A 16,380-nucleotide genomic window follows, 5' to 3' on the forward strand; every position below is an offset into this window, starting at 1 on the left:
ATACCATGAAGGATGCCTTTATAATTGAGGGCACTGAAAACCACCACTTAGAAAACCAGTTGCTGGGCTGGGTGTTGGCACACCTGGTTTAGTGCACATGTTACAATGAGCAAGGATCCAGGTTCGAGCCCTTGGTCCCCACCTACAGGGGGAAAGTGTCACAAGTGGTAAAGCAGTGCTGCAGGTGTCTCTTGTCTCTCTTCCTCTCTATCACCTTCTTCCCTTTCTATTTCTGGCTGTTTATATCCAATAAATATTTAAAATACAGATTTTTAAAAGAAATAAAGCCAGTTGCATAACTTGAAACTCCTTTTTAGGAGTGGTGCAAATGGACCATACAGAATATGGGCTTCAGTTCAGGCAAAAATCCTGAAAGACAACTTTGTGAAGTGGCACTTCCTCTGAAATGATTAAACAGTAAAGTCTTCCAAAGTTAAAACTAAAACTCTCTTCCATCCAGAAGGCACTATGAGAAACACTTGTCAGGAAGGAACTACAGACCAGGTAGACGAACAAACCTTGTGCCTACATTTAGCTAAGCCAGCAGTCACCAATGGTTTAGGAACCTGAACAGTGGGTATTTCAGTCACTGTAGGACCTGACTCTCCTCTCTTGGCAGTCTGTCTGAACCCCAGTACTGCAAGAAATTGCTTCCTAATTGAACCTAGAGTCTAACCCCTTCTCCCTGAACCCGGTGAAGTAAGGCACCTCAGCCTGAGGTCCTGATCTCCCAAAAACTAAATTCACTGCCTGGTAAAAACCAAGCAGCTGGCACATCTGAGACCAGGCCTATGAAGCCATTTCCATTTGGCCTTAAGGGGTGAGTAGGAGTAGGCTGGGAGAAAGGAGTTATCCCACATTCATGTATGGAAAAGGTCCCCTTTCCCATTTACTAGAAGATGGGTGAGGGGGAAGTTCCTTGGCTGAGAGCACCTGTCCTTCCTCCCACTCATTGCTGGGCAGGTTCCTAGAGACTGAGAAGCTGGGTTAACCACTCACCTGGCAGTCACTTCAAGGGCCCCAGCCATCACTCCTGAGATCACTGCAAATGGGGGTGGGGTTGGGGGATGGAACTAGAGGATGCTTTGCTCACACAGCATAAGGTGAGTCACTGCCCCCCACCCCCAGCAGCCTAGAACCAACCCCTGAACCCTGCAGGGAGCGAGGAGAGGAGTATCATCCATCTCTCCCCTGAGTGCCCCCACCCACTCACCCCCGCGGGCCCCACTCACCAGCACCTGAATCCCCGAGGCTGCACAGCAAGGGAGGCAGAAGCAGGAGGAGCCTTCTCCACCCCATAGCCTTAAGGGTACAGGGTGCTGGGGACACCGCGTCCCGTGCTGGCAACTCTGGGCAAGAGCTAGCTGGCTGGAGAAAACGCAGAGGGAAGAAGCCGCGGGAGCGAGCGCAGGGCGCACCAGGGCGGGCTTTCCTCCGCGCCCCAACTGCTTACAGTGAGAGGCTGCTGGGGGGAAGGGGCCTTGGGGGGGGGGGGCGGGCGGAGAGCCGGCAGCTCCCGGAGGAGCTGTCAGAAAGGAGAGAGCTAACTTCAGAGAGGACTCTGTATGTGTCCTGCTTTCCAAGGCTGAGTGGAGAGGAGCACAGGAGTCCAGCCCCCTCCAGCAGTGGGGTCCCTCACAGGCTCTGCTAAGTCAGGGCCTGACTTTTGGCACCCTTCAGGGGCCAAAGTGTGGTCAGCCACACTTGACCAAGACTTTTCATTTCTCTGTTCAGGAACCCCTTGGAACTCTTAGATGTAGTAGATTCTAAGTCAGCAGGTCTGGAGAGGTGACTCTAACTCTTAGAGGGATGCCTTTCAGATTTCACTTTGGAAAACACCAGCTTGATAGCACCAAACTGAGGGCTTGATGGTGACTGCAGGTCTCCCTGGCTGTCCTCAGCCCCCACCACCACCCCCACACCACCATCCTGTCTCTCCTGGGTCTTTCTAAGAAGTCTGTCCTCTTTGGTTGGTAAGCAGCCAAACTACAAATAAGAGTGATTCACAGAGCTGTCCAGAGAGCTCATTTGGACAGTGTGCTTGCTTTGTCATGTGAAAGACCCAGGTTCAAGCCTGCCACCCCCTGGCTTTACTGAAGGAAGCTTCAAGTGCTTTGGTTGGTGTCTCTCTGTCACAGTATCTTTCTGTCTTTCGATTTCAAGGAAAAAAAAGAAAAAAAAAAAAGTAACCTGCAAAGGTCCAGAAGACACCATTTCACTTTAAGTTGCAGTTACAGCCAGGGGTAACGTGCTTCTTTAATACACATTTGGACATGGGTTGGATGTAATTGTGCTGGATTTAAACCAGAGTCAAACATAATCCAGGTAAGGGCATAGGCCTACCAGAATGAAAAAATTCAGAGTTCATTTTATCCAAATTTAGGGATAAAAGGAAGGGTAAAGATGTGTGTTATGACTTATTCCTCCAGATGCCAATCATCCCTCCATCTCCATTCCCACCCCCATTTAGCTAAGCTGTAAGGTTCTTTCCACTACAATGGAGAGGAGAGTGTCAGATGCTTGGAGAGAACAAGGTGCAGTGAGAATTTAGACTGTAAAACTGTCAGGAACATTTGTAGTGTTTGGAAATGAATGGCAGCAATAAAACACCAGGGGGAAAAAAATAGAAACAGGAAAGTGAATTGCAAAGTGCCATCTCAGATTTTATTTGCAACACAATACTCCAACAGCTTTCTTTTAAATCATACCTCCTCTTCATGTTCTCTGCAGTCTCATCAAACTGCACTTTGAAGATATCAGAATGTCATATGCTCTGAAGTTTCTCTTAAACTCATTGTGTGTTCTTATTGCATGAGCCAGTTCAAGTATATACCCTTCTATTTTTTTTTTTAACAAAAACCTCCAAAGATATGATATTAGCTTTTATTGAAATGTTAGAACCAGGTTGTTTTAGATGCTTAGTGGTGCCCTGTTACACAGGGTGACAATTTTGTTATGAGAGTATAGAAGAGGGCTGGTGAGATAGCTCACCTGAGAGGGTGCCTGCTTTCCAATGTATTCAACTAAGGTTTGAACCTCCTACACCACTTAGGGATACTATTATAAAACTGGGGGAAGCTTTAGTGTTGTGGTTTTTCTCTGTCTGAAAAAGATAACCTAGGGTGGTAAAACCCAGCAATGACAAAACAAATATAGGCAATTTTCCTCACAGGAATTCACGGGTACTAAAGAAGCTAGTGCTAAATGGGAGAGCTGGGTATAAATCTCAGTTAAATGAGAGTACAAATGCACATCAACAGCAACTTTATTGTTATGAACTGTCAGTAACAGCTCTTAGTAATCTAGTCACCAGAGCTGTGGCTGAGAATGTCAGAGATATGGGTGTTAGAAATAGTAAGGCAGTCATGATTAGATGTGTCTTTAAATTATTATATTCTAAGATTCATTCTTTCTTAGTTGACATGTCTTTTCTATCTCTCTCTCATATATGACATTTGATCTTCAAAAGATACTTTTTCAACCTGTGTGAAATAGACTAATATCCCTCTATACACACACTCAGAGAGAGAGAGAGAGAAGCTCACATTCTTATCTCCAAAACTCTATGTGCTGGGGGAGGGGTGGCAGGGAAAGCGCATTGAAAGTGGAGGCTTGGTCTGCATTATTCAGGTGGGCCCAATGCAACCACAGGGGTGCTTATAAGAAAAAAGGGGGGGTGTAGGGGGAGGCAGGAGAATCAGAGAAGGAAATAACATGACAGAAGGTAGAGTTGGAATTATGTGGCTAAGGGTTGGGAGCCAAAGAATAAGGGAGGCTTCTAGAATCTGGAAAAAGCAAAGAAATGAATCATTCCATTGAGACTCCAAAGAGAACACAACCTTGTAAACACTCTGCTATTCCTCCATAATTTCTATTTCAGATTTCTTAGCGCTGGAAAGGTACGGTAACAAATTTGTGTTGCTTGAAGTCACTAAGTTTATGGAATATTTGTGTGTGTGTGTGTGTATGAAATCTATGACTATAGAATCAGCAGCAGCAGGGACTGAAGATCAAATGTATTTATTGAAGAAAAAAATTTCTGTAAAATGGACTTACAGAGCTTAACCTACATAGTTCAAGAGTCAGCTTAGGAGACCAGAAGACAACTCACCCAAAAGAGATAACACTTTACCATGTACAGGACCCAGGTTTGAGCCCTCAGCCATCAAATCACACAGGAGCACCATGCAGAGTGGAAGCTTCATAAGTGATGGATTGATGTGCTGTATTTTCTTCTATTTCTGTCTTTCACTCTATATGGAAAAAAAGAACAGGGAATCTGAATTTGCTGAGAATGGTGGGAATATATAGATCTCGGGCCTTAACAAAGACATGGAGACAAATAAATAAATAAACCAACAACTATACATCTGATTAACTGTCACTCAGAGAGATGTCTAGCACTGGCAGGACATCTCTTTCTCCACAAGAACATGACTTGAAGTAGTCCATTTCTTTTTTTTTTTTTTCTTCCATTTTGGTCACTGCTTTACACGTTAATGATATTGTATACATGCTCACATTCAGAGTAAATCTAATAATCTCATTAATCACTATATATCACACAACAGACTATACTTTTGGAAATTGTTTTATAGCATGACATTTTGTCTTTTTTATTAATCATTTAATATTGATTTACAAAATTATGAGGTAACAGAGGTATAATTCCACACCGGTTCCAACATTCCCTCCACTAGAAACTGCAGTAGTTCTCCCAAGGTCACAGATATGGGTTGAATATTATTTCTATAGCTATCTATAATTACATATATCCCCCCCCTTTTTTTCTATAATCCAGCCTTCTTTTCTAAGTTGCACCTACAACTATTGTTACTTCTGAATGCCCTTTCTTTTCTCCCTTTTCTCATCAGGTCTTAATGGAATTAGAGTTCAGAGCCCTCTGATCATCTTCCCCTAACATTTTTCCCCTTTGAAGTGTATGTATTGAAATTCTTTATAGGGTGCAGAAGGTGGGAGTTCTGGCTTCCACAGTTGTGTCTCTACTAGACATGGGCATTGGCAGGTCCAAACATACCTCTAAAAGACAGTGGCAGTTTATTACCCCTGTCAACTGCAACACTGCCATTTTGGTCACTATTTACATGTTAGTGATATTGTATACATGCTCACATTCAGAGTAAATCTAATAATCGCAGCCTTTATACATGAGACACCAGCTACTCTCTCTTAGGTGTGACACCGCGTAATTATCTCTAAACATACTGTGCAAGAGTTCTGGGTAACCTACATGTTTACCAACACTTGGCACTGACATTTTAAGTTTCACTGTTTTCATGATTTGGTAGTGGTGTCTCATTATGGTTTGAATTTGCTTTTCCCTAATGACTAAGACATGGAACATACTTTCATGAACTAATTGGCCATTCATATATCTTTCTTTACAAAAGCTTTGCTTGAGTCTCCTGGCAATTTAAAATTGGGTTCCTTTTCTGTGGTTGAGTTGTAAGATTTCTTTATTTTGCCGACCACATACATATTTGTTGTTTCATGTGATTTCATTATTTTCACAATACAACTATATTTATTGTTTTGAAATTCCAATGAAAATTATTTTACTGACATTTCATTTGAAATAGGGAAAATAACAATAAAAGAGAAATGAATAATAAAGGCTCCAAAACTAAATGAGTGAAAACAGCAGGAGAAAGAAAGTTCATCTGAGGTGCAGGAACCACTGGAAGCTGTCCCTCCTGAGCTGAGCCCACAGGAGCCAGCAGGGTGGAGGCGGCCTCCGGAGGACTGGAGGCCAATGCAGACTCAGACTGTGCGCCCTCTGCTCCTGCCGCTGCTGCTGGAGATGGTGGTGGTTGCACTGCTGGCGCTGCTATTACCTGCCCTGCCTCTGAAGCTGCTGCTGGTGCTGATGACGGTGCTTCTTGAGCATCTGCAGGACCATCCCCATCAGCCGTCACTGACACATCTGGGCATTTCTGACCTGCAGCATCTGACTCAGACTCCCAGGAGTCCTGCTTGTCCCTCATGGTCCTTTGGATTGTGACTTGGTTCCCCAGCTCAGTGTAGGAAGTGTCCACCTGCAGCCAGCCCCTGGTTTGGACCTCAACATGAGGTTCAAACTTGGTCATGAATATGATCACCGTCACTCTGCAGCTCCTGACCCTCATATTGGTGGGGTTCACCTGGCCCTCGATGGGAGAGTTGGGCTCTGCCACCCAATCAGTTGGACCCACGAGTCTCTGGTACGATCCTTCTGTGTCTTTGAGAACCTGGCCAAGGGCACCGCACATGACTTCTCATCCATGTCCTACACACATCCCATGTTGCTGCCACTTGAAATTTCCCATGACTAGAGCTAGTGGGTCTGGGCACAGAGCAAAATATGCTTCTTCCTTCCTGTCTCCTAGAAAGTAATCTGGGGAGGTTGCTGTTTGTGGAATGTGGGTGCCTGGTTACCAGGGTTCCAAGTTCCACAGGTTCAGATAATGGTTTCTAATGTCCCTTTGAAACCTCAGTGTATATAATTTTCCTGATGTTTCTTTCACACATTGCAGTACTGATTATACAACTCTGCAAATATATTAGTTTGTCAGAAAAATCATGATATATTTTCCTACGCAAAAATGTGTCATGGCATTTCTGACAAGTCAACACAAAACTACTCAATCATATATTTTATTATTTTTAAAATATTTTTATTGTCTTTATTTATTTATTTATTTATTGGTTAGAGACAGTCAGAAATTGAGAAGAACAGGGTTGGTAGGGAGACAGAGAGTCACCTGTAACACTGCTTCACCACTTGCAAGCTTTCTCCCTGCAGGTGGGGACTGGCTCAAACCGGGACCTTTGCACATTGTAACGTGTGCTCAACCAGGTATGCCACCATCTTGCCCCTCACTTTAAATAAGAGCACAGAATGGTTTGTAAATATCTCTATAAGGTATTAAAATGAATTTATTTATTCCATTCTTATAAGTATATATGTCAACATATGCAAATAAATAAAATACTCATATGATTAATTTTTTCTACCTCCAAGAATGTTGAACTGAACCTTATTTGAAATTTATAGAGCAAACTAGTGGGTTTACTATAGTCACTGATATTCTTTTTTTAAATTGTTTATTTATAAAAAGGAAACATTGACTAAACCATAGGATAAGTGGGGTACAACTCCACACAGTTCCCACCACCAGAACTCTGTATGCCATTCCCTTCCCTAATAGCTTTCTGTTGGTATGCTTCTAATTCTGCTTCTAAAAACCCCTTCTGTTTCATTTGGTTTAATCCCCCCTGCTTAACACTGTATTCTATTTACATAAACCACTGTTAACTAAGCACCACCCTCCCTCCAGGGCATTGGTGGTTCAGTGGTAGAATTCTCATCTGCTCTGCCCCCTCTCCTTGTCACACCCTGATTTTCACCAATCTTTTTTTGCTCCACCCTCTCTATGTCACATCCTGTTTACACCCTACTTGGCAAGTATATATAAGGACAGGATTATGAGTTTTAGTTTAGTTTAGTTTATCTTAGCTTGGCTTAGATTGTGCTGCATTCCACATGAATAAAGACTGAAATGCATACCACCCAGCCATGAGTCCCTGGTCGTCTGTCTCTGCCCACGAAGCCAGCCTGACAGCTTTCCTATTCTTTAACCCTCTGGGAGTATGGACCCAAGGTCACTGTGGGATGCAGAAGGTGGAAGGTCTGGCTTCCCCGCTGAACATGGGCATGGACAGGTCAATCCATACTCCCAACCTGTCTCTCTCTTTCCCTAGTGGGGAAGGGCTCTGAGGAAGAGGAGCTCCAGGACACATTGGTGGGGTTGTCTGTCCAGGGAAGTCTGGTTGGCAACATGCTAGCATCTGGAACCTGGTGACTGAAAAGAGAGTTAACATACAAAGCCAAACAAATTGTTGACCAATCATGGACCTAAGGGATAAAATAGTGCAGATGAAGAGTTGGGGTATCCTCCATTTTGTAGATAGCTAGTAGGCATATTTTAGTTATATTCCAAAGGGCCTGTGACTATACTAGATTCTTTTTGTTTTCTTTTTTTTTCCCACTGATCCTGAAATCTGATATGCAGGTGGATCCCAGTTATTGTCTGGGGAAATGCTGTCATGGCTGGAAAAAGGACCAGAAAGCTGGATCAGGGAAGAGAGTAGCTCCCTAATATGAAGAAGGGGTATAAATATTGTTGACTGTAAACCCCATCAATCTGATGTGATCTGGGGCCCATATTCAGCTTAGGAGCATATGTGACCTCTGCATCCCTGTAGATCTGAGCTCACATTCTGTGGTCATGAGTAGGAACATTCCAAGCTGCCCCAATATCTACCCATCTTCCTCAGGTATAGCATAGAGTATAATGTCTATCCTCCCTTTGGAGGATGGACCATTCTCTACCATTGTTGATCCAAGTTGAGGGCTAGGTCCTATGGGGGCCCACAAAGGGGTCTACTGTGTTGTTTCTGATAGAAATAACAGGTAACAATAGAGAGAGGGATTTATTCAAGGTCTAAGCCCATCATGTCTGTTTGGGAATCACAGGACTCCCCAATTAGGTTCCCAGCTGATGGGGTGACCTGATAGTGACTTAAGCCAGTCTCTTGTCCTTATTCAGCTTTTGCAGTCCTTGCTTTGATAAGATTAGCTTTGGAGTGAGTGGGAGAATTCTAATATGACGTAGGCAAGGAGGGTATCTAAATCTAAGTGGACACTTTCATTATGAACTTGATACTGACTCACTGCAGACGTGTATTTTTGCTTTCAGGTATATATTTTTTCCTACTTTATGGATACATGTGAACATATGCTCTATCTTATGGGACCTGGTCTATATCTAGGTTTTGGTACTTTGTTAGGAAGTGAACCTCCTGGAATGGAATTAGAGAATAGTATGAAAGGAAAGATCTCCCCTGAGTAATGAAGGTGAAGGGTTGACATTCCATGCCTGATGTCTCTGGACAAAATCTGAAGTGAAGCATCCTGAGGTGGTACTCGTTGCATTGATTAGGTTGGCGTCAGCAGATGCAATATCATTTGGTATGCTTTGAGAGAAGCATGCAGGCAAGTGAGCCCCACCCTAGAGGTTCCAGGACTGCGGGAAATATAGACTTTATAGAGGAAGCAGGAGGTTCCTGCTGTCTTAGCGTTTAAGAAGGCAATAGATAGTTATTGCTATAATCACATTACTGAAGGTTCCTGCTGCCTTAGGATTTAAGAAGATAATAGTTATTGCTATAATCACATTATTTGGAAATTGGGTTAACTCTGAAATATCCCTTTGTTAGGATTTGCTGTATCATACCCAACATCACCATAATTTGTGTCCTTTGACATTATTTGTATATAGCTGTGCCACAGGTTGCTTTTGTTCTCCCTGGTCTAGGCTTTTGAGAGAGTCAACATATCAAAGACTCAGCCAATGTATTAAAAAGACTCAGTCTGTGCCTTAAAAACTTTGAGACATTCAATCAACTTTTCCCCTCTCATATTAATTAAATAGTGATTTATGTGACTACAAATTAATAGGAGTGTACATAAACACCATTCCCACCACCAAAAGACTGTGTCCCATCCCATCCCCCTCCCCTTGAAGCCGAACATCTACCCTCACCCTCAACCCAGGGTTTTTTACTTTGGTGCCCTGAGCTAAGTCCGAAAGATAAAGATGAGTATAGGATGATCCCACTCATGTACAGAAGTTGAGAAAGAATAAGAGAAAGGAAAACTAAAAGCAGGATTTGACTAAATTTGGAGTACAGCACCAAAGTACTCCATTTCAAGTGGACCCAGAAATTGGCTTATTTTCAGTCCTGGAGGTCAGCTGTCCAAAATCCATTGCTTTAGGCTAAAATGAAGGCAGTTGGCAGAGACACTCGTTGCAGAGGCTGTAGGCAGAAGTCTGTTCGTGTCTTTTTTATCTTTGTCTACTGACTGCTGACATGCGCAGGCTTGGATCTCTTCAGTCCAGTCACTGCCACTGTCTTCATGTTAGGTACATACATGCTCTCACCCACACCTAGGTGACAGAGACATTTGTGACCAGCTCTTCAAACCATTCCTTCTAGATATTTCAGGTTCATGATACGTACTGTGATCCCAGCAACCAACCTGCAACAGCTGTGCAGTGATACCATTGCATCTGGTGTGGTCTCAGCTCTTCATTAAAATAGTCACTAGTTCTACTTATTTTTTCTTATATTCAGCTCCATAAAAATGACAAGGTATATCCAATCATCTGGTCATTGGAGTGGATCACTAGCACTAACAGCTGGGCAAATGATTTTGTCCTTGCTGGATGTGTCTCAGAAAGCACCCACACCAGAGACTCCAGCTTCCTTGCCCTGCTGCCTTCCTCTCATATTTTGAGGCCACATTGATGATGTTATGGGATCAGAAAGGAAAAGTTCCTTAAATACCACCAACACCAAATTGCTGATAGATGTACTCAACTACTCTCCGCCCCATAGTTTAACAATCTTTGTCTTTGAATTAGAGTGTCTGGAGCCATTTACAATGCATGTGCTTATCAGTACCACTGCATTTATCTTTACCAGCTTGCTACTTAGTTTCTAGTTGTCACATTGGTTCTTTGTTCCTCCTTGCCTGCCTTCTGTTGATTTATTTTTAGCATTTCATGTTCTTCCATACAACTAGCTTATTTACTTCCTTGTTTTGTTGCTTTGGTGACTATGTGAGGTTAGTAATATGCATGTTATCTTAACCCAGTGAGTAATGTTTTACGTAGTATAAGAACCTTAGGAGAGTTTGCTGCTGTTTTTTTTTTTCCTTCTCCCTTAGTGTGCTGCCATTTATAAATGTTCCACACTTATATATGCATTATGAATTTCAAACACAGTATTTTATTTTTTTTATTTTTACTTACTTTTTAAAAATTTATTTATTTATAAAATGGAAACACTGACAAGACCATACGATAAGAGGAGTACAATTCCCACCACCAAAGCACTGCTCAGCTCTGGCTTATAGTAGTATAGGAATTGAACCTGAGATCTTGGAGCCTCAGGCATGAGAATCTCTTTGTATAACCATTGTGTTATCTACCCCTGCTCAGCTTAGTATTTTTAAAAAATATCTTATTTATTATAATGAGAGATACAGAATGAGAGATACTAGAGATCTGCTCAGCTCTGACTTATGGTGTTGCCCAGGTTTGAACCTGGGACCTTGGAATCTCAGGCATAAGAAGTTTTTTTTTTTTTTTTTTTTTTTTGTATAATCATTATGCTGTCTCCCTGCCTCATGACAAAGTACTTTTTAAATTGAAATAATTTAATTTCAAATAAATCTTTGGCTGGGAATCATTAGGTTTCCCAGCAAAGATACTGCATGTTTAGTACATTTATGCTGAACCTCAGAAGGACCATGTGCTAAATTGGTCCTAGAGTAAAGGCTTCTCTTGATTTTAATAAAACTTCAAACTGGGGCCAGGTGGTGATGCACTTGGTTGAGCACACATGTTACAATGTGCAAGGACACAGGTTCGAGCCCCCGGTCCCCACCTGTAGGGGGAAAGCTTTGCAAGTGGTGAAGCAGTGCTGCAGGTGTCTCTCTGTCTCTCTCCCTCTCTATCATTCCATTCCCTCTCAATTTTTAGCTGTCTCTATCCAATACAGATAATAATTAAAAAAAAAAAAACTTCAAACTAATACTTCAGAAGTCAGGGATAACTTACCCAGTAGAGCATATGCCCTATCATGCTCGAGACCCAGGGTTTGAACCCTGACACCACATGGGGACCCAGTGCAAGGTACTGTAGGGGAAGCATCATGGACAGCAGAACAGTATTATGGTGTTTCTCCCTCTGTCTGTCCCTCTCTTTCCCTATCACTAGATCTTAAATAACAGAATAAAAATTTAAAAACCACTCCAAGAACAGAAAATCATACATGTGAGAAGCCCTGCCACCACAAAATAAATCAATACATACATAAATAAAATGCTTGAGAAGATTAAATTGTGTAGGCCTGGCACTAGAATTATAGGGTGTAGAGCAGAATCCAGGCAGTGGTGCACCAGCTGAGTGTACACATTACCATGCAATAGAACCTTGGTTTGAACCCCACTTCCCACCTGTAGGGGGGATGCTTTATAAGCAGTGAGACAGGTCTGCAGGTTTCTATCTTTCTCTGTGTGTTTTTATCTCCCCATCCCCTCTCAATTTCTCTATGTCCTGTCTAAAAAAGGGGGGACACTGGATTATGCACACATAGTATGAAGTGTAAAGACCCACAGAAAGATCCCGGTTCAAGCCCTGAGCTTCCCCACCTGCAAGGGGGTCCCTTCACAAGCAATGAAGCAGGTCTATGGGTGTCTCTCTATCTCCCTCTCTATCTCCCCCTCCCATTCTCAATTTATCTCTGTCCTATCCAAAAAAATCTTTTAAAATGTCCACAGAAACAGTGGATTGGTAGTGCAGGCACTCAGCCCCAACTATAATCCTAGAGGGAAAAAAAAATCCTCTGAGATCAGTGGCTTTGTAGTTCTGGCACTGAGCCCAGCAATAACACTGATGTCAATTGAACAAACAAACAAACAAACCCAAAAAAACAGAATCCTGGATTATTTAACCACTATAGCATGATGTATGGTGCTTTAGATACTAGAGCTCAAATGCTGGCACATGGCGAAGACTGAGTTCTCAGCAGAGAGCAGAATGCTTGCTGCCAGAACAATGTCTGAATCAGAGTCTCTTTAAGGGGCTGCTGATGTCTGAACTGGGGCTGGAAGTGGGAATCTGTCATCACTGTCTCCTCTAGGCAGGGTCCACGGTCTGGGTCCTAACCACAAGTAAAGGATAAGTAATGTCCTGAAGTAACTGGTTAGGCCCTGTTCTGCAGGTTCAGCAGCCTGAACTTTTCACAGGACACAGGCAGGAGGAGAGTAGAATTTGACTAGGCCATAGGTCCAATGGCAATCACAGACTGGATGGGTGGTGGGGGGAAGTGGGAGGATGGGGGAGACAGATTGTTTCTTTTTTATTTTTAATATTTATTTATTTATTCCCTTTTGTTGCCCTAGTTGTTTTATTGTTGTAGTTATTGTTGTTGTCGCTGTTGTATAGGACAGAGAGAAATGGAAAGAGGAGGGGAAGACAGAGAGAGGGAGAGAAAGATAGACACCTGTAGACCTACTTCACCACCTGTGAAGTGACTTCCCTACAGGTGGGGAGCCGGGGCTTGAACCAGGATCCTTACGTCGGTCCTTGCGCTTTGTGCCGCGTGCGCTTAACCCGCTGCGCTACCGTCCGACTCCCAAGACAGACTGTTTCTAAATTTTTCTTCCCAGGGCTCAAGAGATAGTTCCCTGGGTAGGCCATGTGCTTGCGCTTGCGCTTGCACTGGTCCTAGATTTGAGCCTCAGCAGGGGACGTATCTGCTGTGGCACTAGGAGAAGCTGTGGTGACCTGTTAGCTGTCCCTTTCTGTCTGTCTCTCTGTCTCTATCTGTCTATCTGAAAGAAAAGTGGCCCAGGAGGTGAAATTTTGCATGCGAGGGAGGTCTGGGTTGGGGGTGGAGGACAGGTCACCTCTCAGAGAAACCTCTTTGGATGTGTGTTCTAGGCTCTGGTTAGAGGTCATGAGCACTGTGTGTGAATACAATGCTAGTGATGGCCGTGGGGATAAAACAGGTGATCTGCATAACACAAGGTCGGCTACACAGAAGCCTTGCTCAGGGAGACTACAGGTGAAGCCTCTTCAGTCCCTCTCCTCCTCTGGGGTTATCAGTGCCCACAGAATTAATCTCCTATGCCTGGGATTATTGTTTGCCCTTTTTATTGGATAGTGGATGAGACAGGGAAGGAGAGGAAGAAAGAGAGAAAGAGAAGAAAGGGACACTGTTACTCATGAATCTTGCCCTTGTGCAGACAGGGACCAGGGACTTGAACCCAGATCCTTTCACATAGGTAAGTGTGCCACTGCCCTCAACCTGTATGTTCAATTTCCAACAAGCTTCACAGATACCCCTTCACCTGTAAGGAAGAAATGTGATGTCCTCATTCTTAGCTCTTGGAAAACAGGTGAAATAGGGTGTTTGTTTGTTTGGTTTTTGTTTTGGCATGTGAATGGGAAGTGGAGGAGTGTGGAGTGACTGATTAGGATAGGATATAAGGGATACACATAGTCTATATTATGATAGTAGTTGTGTGGTTATAGAGAATTGTTAGAATTCATGGAGTCCTGTGAATTTTGTAGTAAAAAATCTGACTTCAGATAAGACTAGTTTTAAAATGCCTCTGGGGATTTGATGAAATAACTAAGAGTGTGCAGCTTTGCCATGTGTCCCACTGCACTGAAGGAAGCCTTGGTGATGTAGTCCTCCCCCCTCTGTCTGTTTCTTTGTTTATAGAATAATAATAATAAAGAAAAATAAACCCAGAGTGGTGAAGCCCCAGAGATGATAAGGGGTGGGGAGAAAGAAAAGACGAGGAAAAAAAAGAGAAGAGAAAAGGAAAAAGGAAAGGAAAAAGGAAAGGAAAGGAAAGGAAAGGAAAGGAAAGGAAAGGAAAGGAAAGGAAAGGAAAGGAAAGGAAAGGAAAGGAAAGGAAAGAAGAGAAGCCAGGCAGTGTAATGCACAAGGATCTGGGTTCACGCCCCCTCTCCCCACCTATAGGGGAGTTGCTTCATGAATGGTGAAGCAGATCTGCAGTGTCTAGCTTTCTCTCTCCCTCTTTATCTCTTCCCCTCTCAATTTCTCTCTGTCTATTAATTTAAAAAGGGGGGGAAGAAAAATAGCTACTGAGAACAATGACTTCATAGTGCTGGCCCAAGCAATAACTCTAGTGACAATAAAGAAAGAAAAAAGGGGGAAAAGGGAAGGAAGGATGAATGGAAGGAAGGAAGGAAGGAAGGAAGGAAGGGAGGGAGGGAGGAGGAAAGGAAAGAAGGAAGGAAGGATGGAAGGAAGGGAGGGAGGAGGAAAGGAAAGAAGGAAGGAAGGATGGAAGGAAGGGAGGGAGGAGGAAAGGAAAGAAGGACGGATGGAAGGAAAGGAGGGAGGAGGAAAAGTAAGAAGGAAGGAAGGAAGGAAGATGGAAGGAAGGGAGGGAGGAGGAAAGAAAAGAAGGAAGGAAGGGAGGGAGGAAGGAAGGAAGGAAGGATGGAAGGAAAGGAGGGAGGAGGAAAGGAAAGAAGGAAGGGAGGGAGGAAGGAAGGGAGGGAGGAGTAAAGGAAAGAAGGAAGGAAGGAAGGGAGGAAGGAAGGGAGGGAGGGAGGAAGGGAGGGAGGAGAAAAGGAAAGAAGGAAGGAAGGGAGGGAGGGAGGGAGGGAGGAGGAAAGGAAAGAAGAAAGGGAGGGAGGAAGGGAGGGAGGGAGGGAATGAGGGAGGGAGGGAGGGAGGGAGGGAGGAAAAAGACAAGAAAAAAAAGAAAAAGAAAATGTCTCTGCCGCCCCCTGCTGGTGAGATTGCATCAGTGCGTGTGCATTGCACTTGGAGCTGCTCTGCCCCCACAACTTAGAATGCTTTGTTATTCAGCAAAGGCTAAGACTATGTCATGTAATGGTAGTCATTATCTGGGAGAGATTATTCTGAAAATCATACATTCCCTCCCCATCACAGCCGGTGAATCACCTTAAGGTGATTCACCTTAAGGAATAGTCTGTACCTATGCTATAAATTGGATTATATTGAAGTCCCAAATGATAGAACCTCAGAATGTGAATGTATTTACAGAAATGGATTATTTATTTATTTACTTATGTCTCTGGTGCTTTACTGCTCCAGTCTGACTTTTTCAGACAGAAAGGGCGAGATAAAGAAGTGAGGAGACAGATGGGAAGAAATCATAGCACTAAAGCTTTCTGGCTATTTCTATCCAATAAATAAAGGTAATAAAAATTTTAAGAAAGTATTAAATAAAAAAAACCTGAGATTTTGTGGTCCAGGAGGTGGCACAGTGGATAAAGCATTGGATTCACAATCATGAGGTCCCAAGTTCGATCCCCAGCAGCACATGTACCAAGTGATGGCTGGTTCTTACTCTCCTCCTGTCTTTCTCATGAATAAATAAATAAATAAATATTTTTTTAAAAAACTGAGATTTTTTGACAAATGGTGCTGAGGCATGTAGTTTGCACATCCTCTGCTCTACCTAGTAAACCACACTGGGCTTATTCATAGAATGGGTGCCTCAATTTCTTTAAGAAAAAGAGAGAGAGAGAGAGAGAGAGAGAGAGAGAGAGAGATAGAGCAGATCCTTTGAATCCCACATTCAAAACAGGTGTCCTGTCACTTCCAGCAGATTCTATCAATCATGGTGAGGTGTAGCTCCAAACCAGGTAGAGGAGAAGGAAATAGTGAGCCTTCTTCTGGATGAGGGGCAGTCACTTTGTAAAAGAGTTCAGACACAGGGAGGTGGGGTTCATGGGG

General features: G+C 43.2%; 1 protein-coding gene across 1 annotated transcript in view; it reads right to left on the bottom strand.

Annotated features, from left to right (window-relative positions):
• LOC103110789 (prolow-density lipoprotein receptor-related protein 1-like) overlaps positions 1–1,427 on the bottom strand; it is a 56,654-nt gene extending 55,227 nt beyond the window's left edge. Inside the window, exon 1 of the mRNA XM_016186801.2 lies at positions 1,233–1,427. Within this exon, the coding sequence (XP_016042287.2) occupies positions 1,233–1,299 (67 nt within the window). The 5' untranslated portion in view covers positions 1,300–1,427. The remainder of the gene's footprint in view (positions 1–1,232) is intronic.
• Positions 1,428–16,380: the final 14,953 nt, after the last annotated feature.

Source organism: Erinaceus europaeus, chromosome 2, assembly GCF_950295315.1.
Source record: "Erinaceus europaeus chromosome 2, mEriEur2.1, whole genome shotgun sequence".
NCBI classification, from domain to species: Eukaryota; Metazoa; Chordata; class Mammalia; order Eulipotyphla; family Erinaceidae; genus Erinaceus; species Erinaceus europaeus.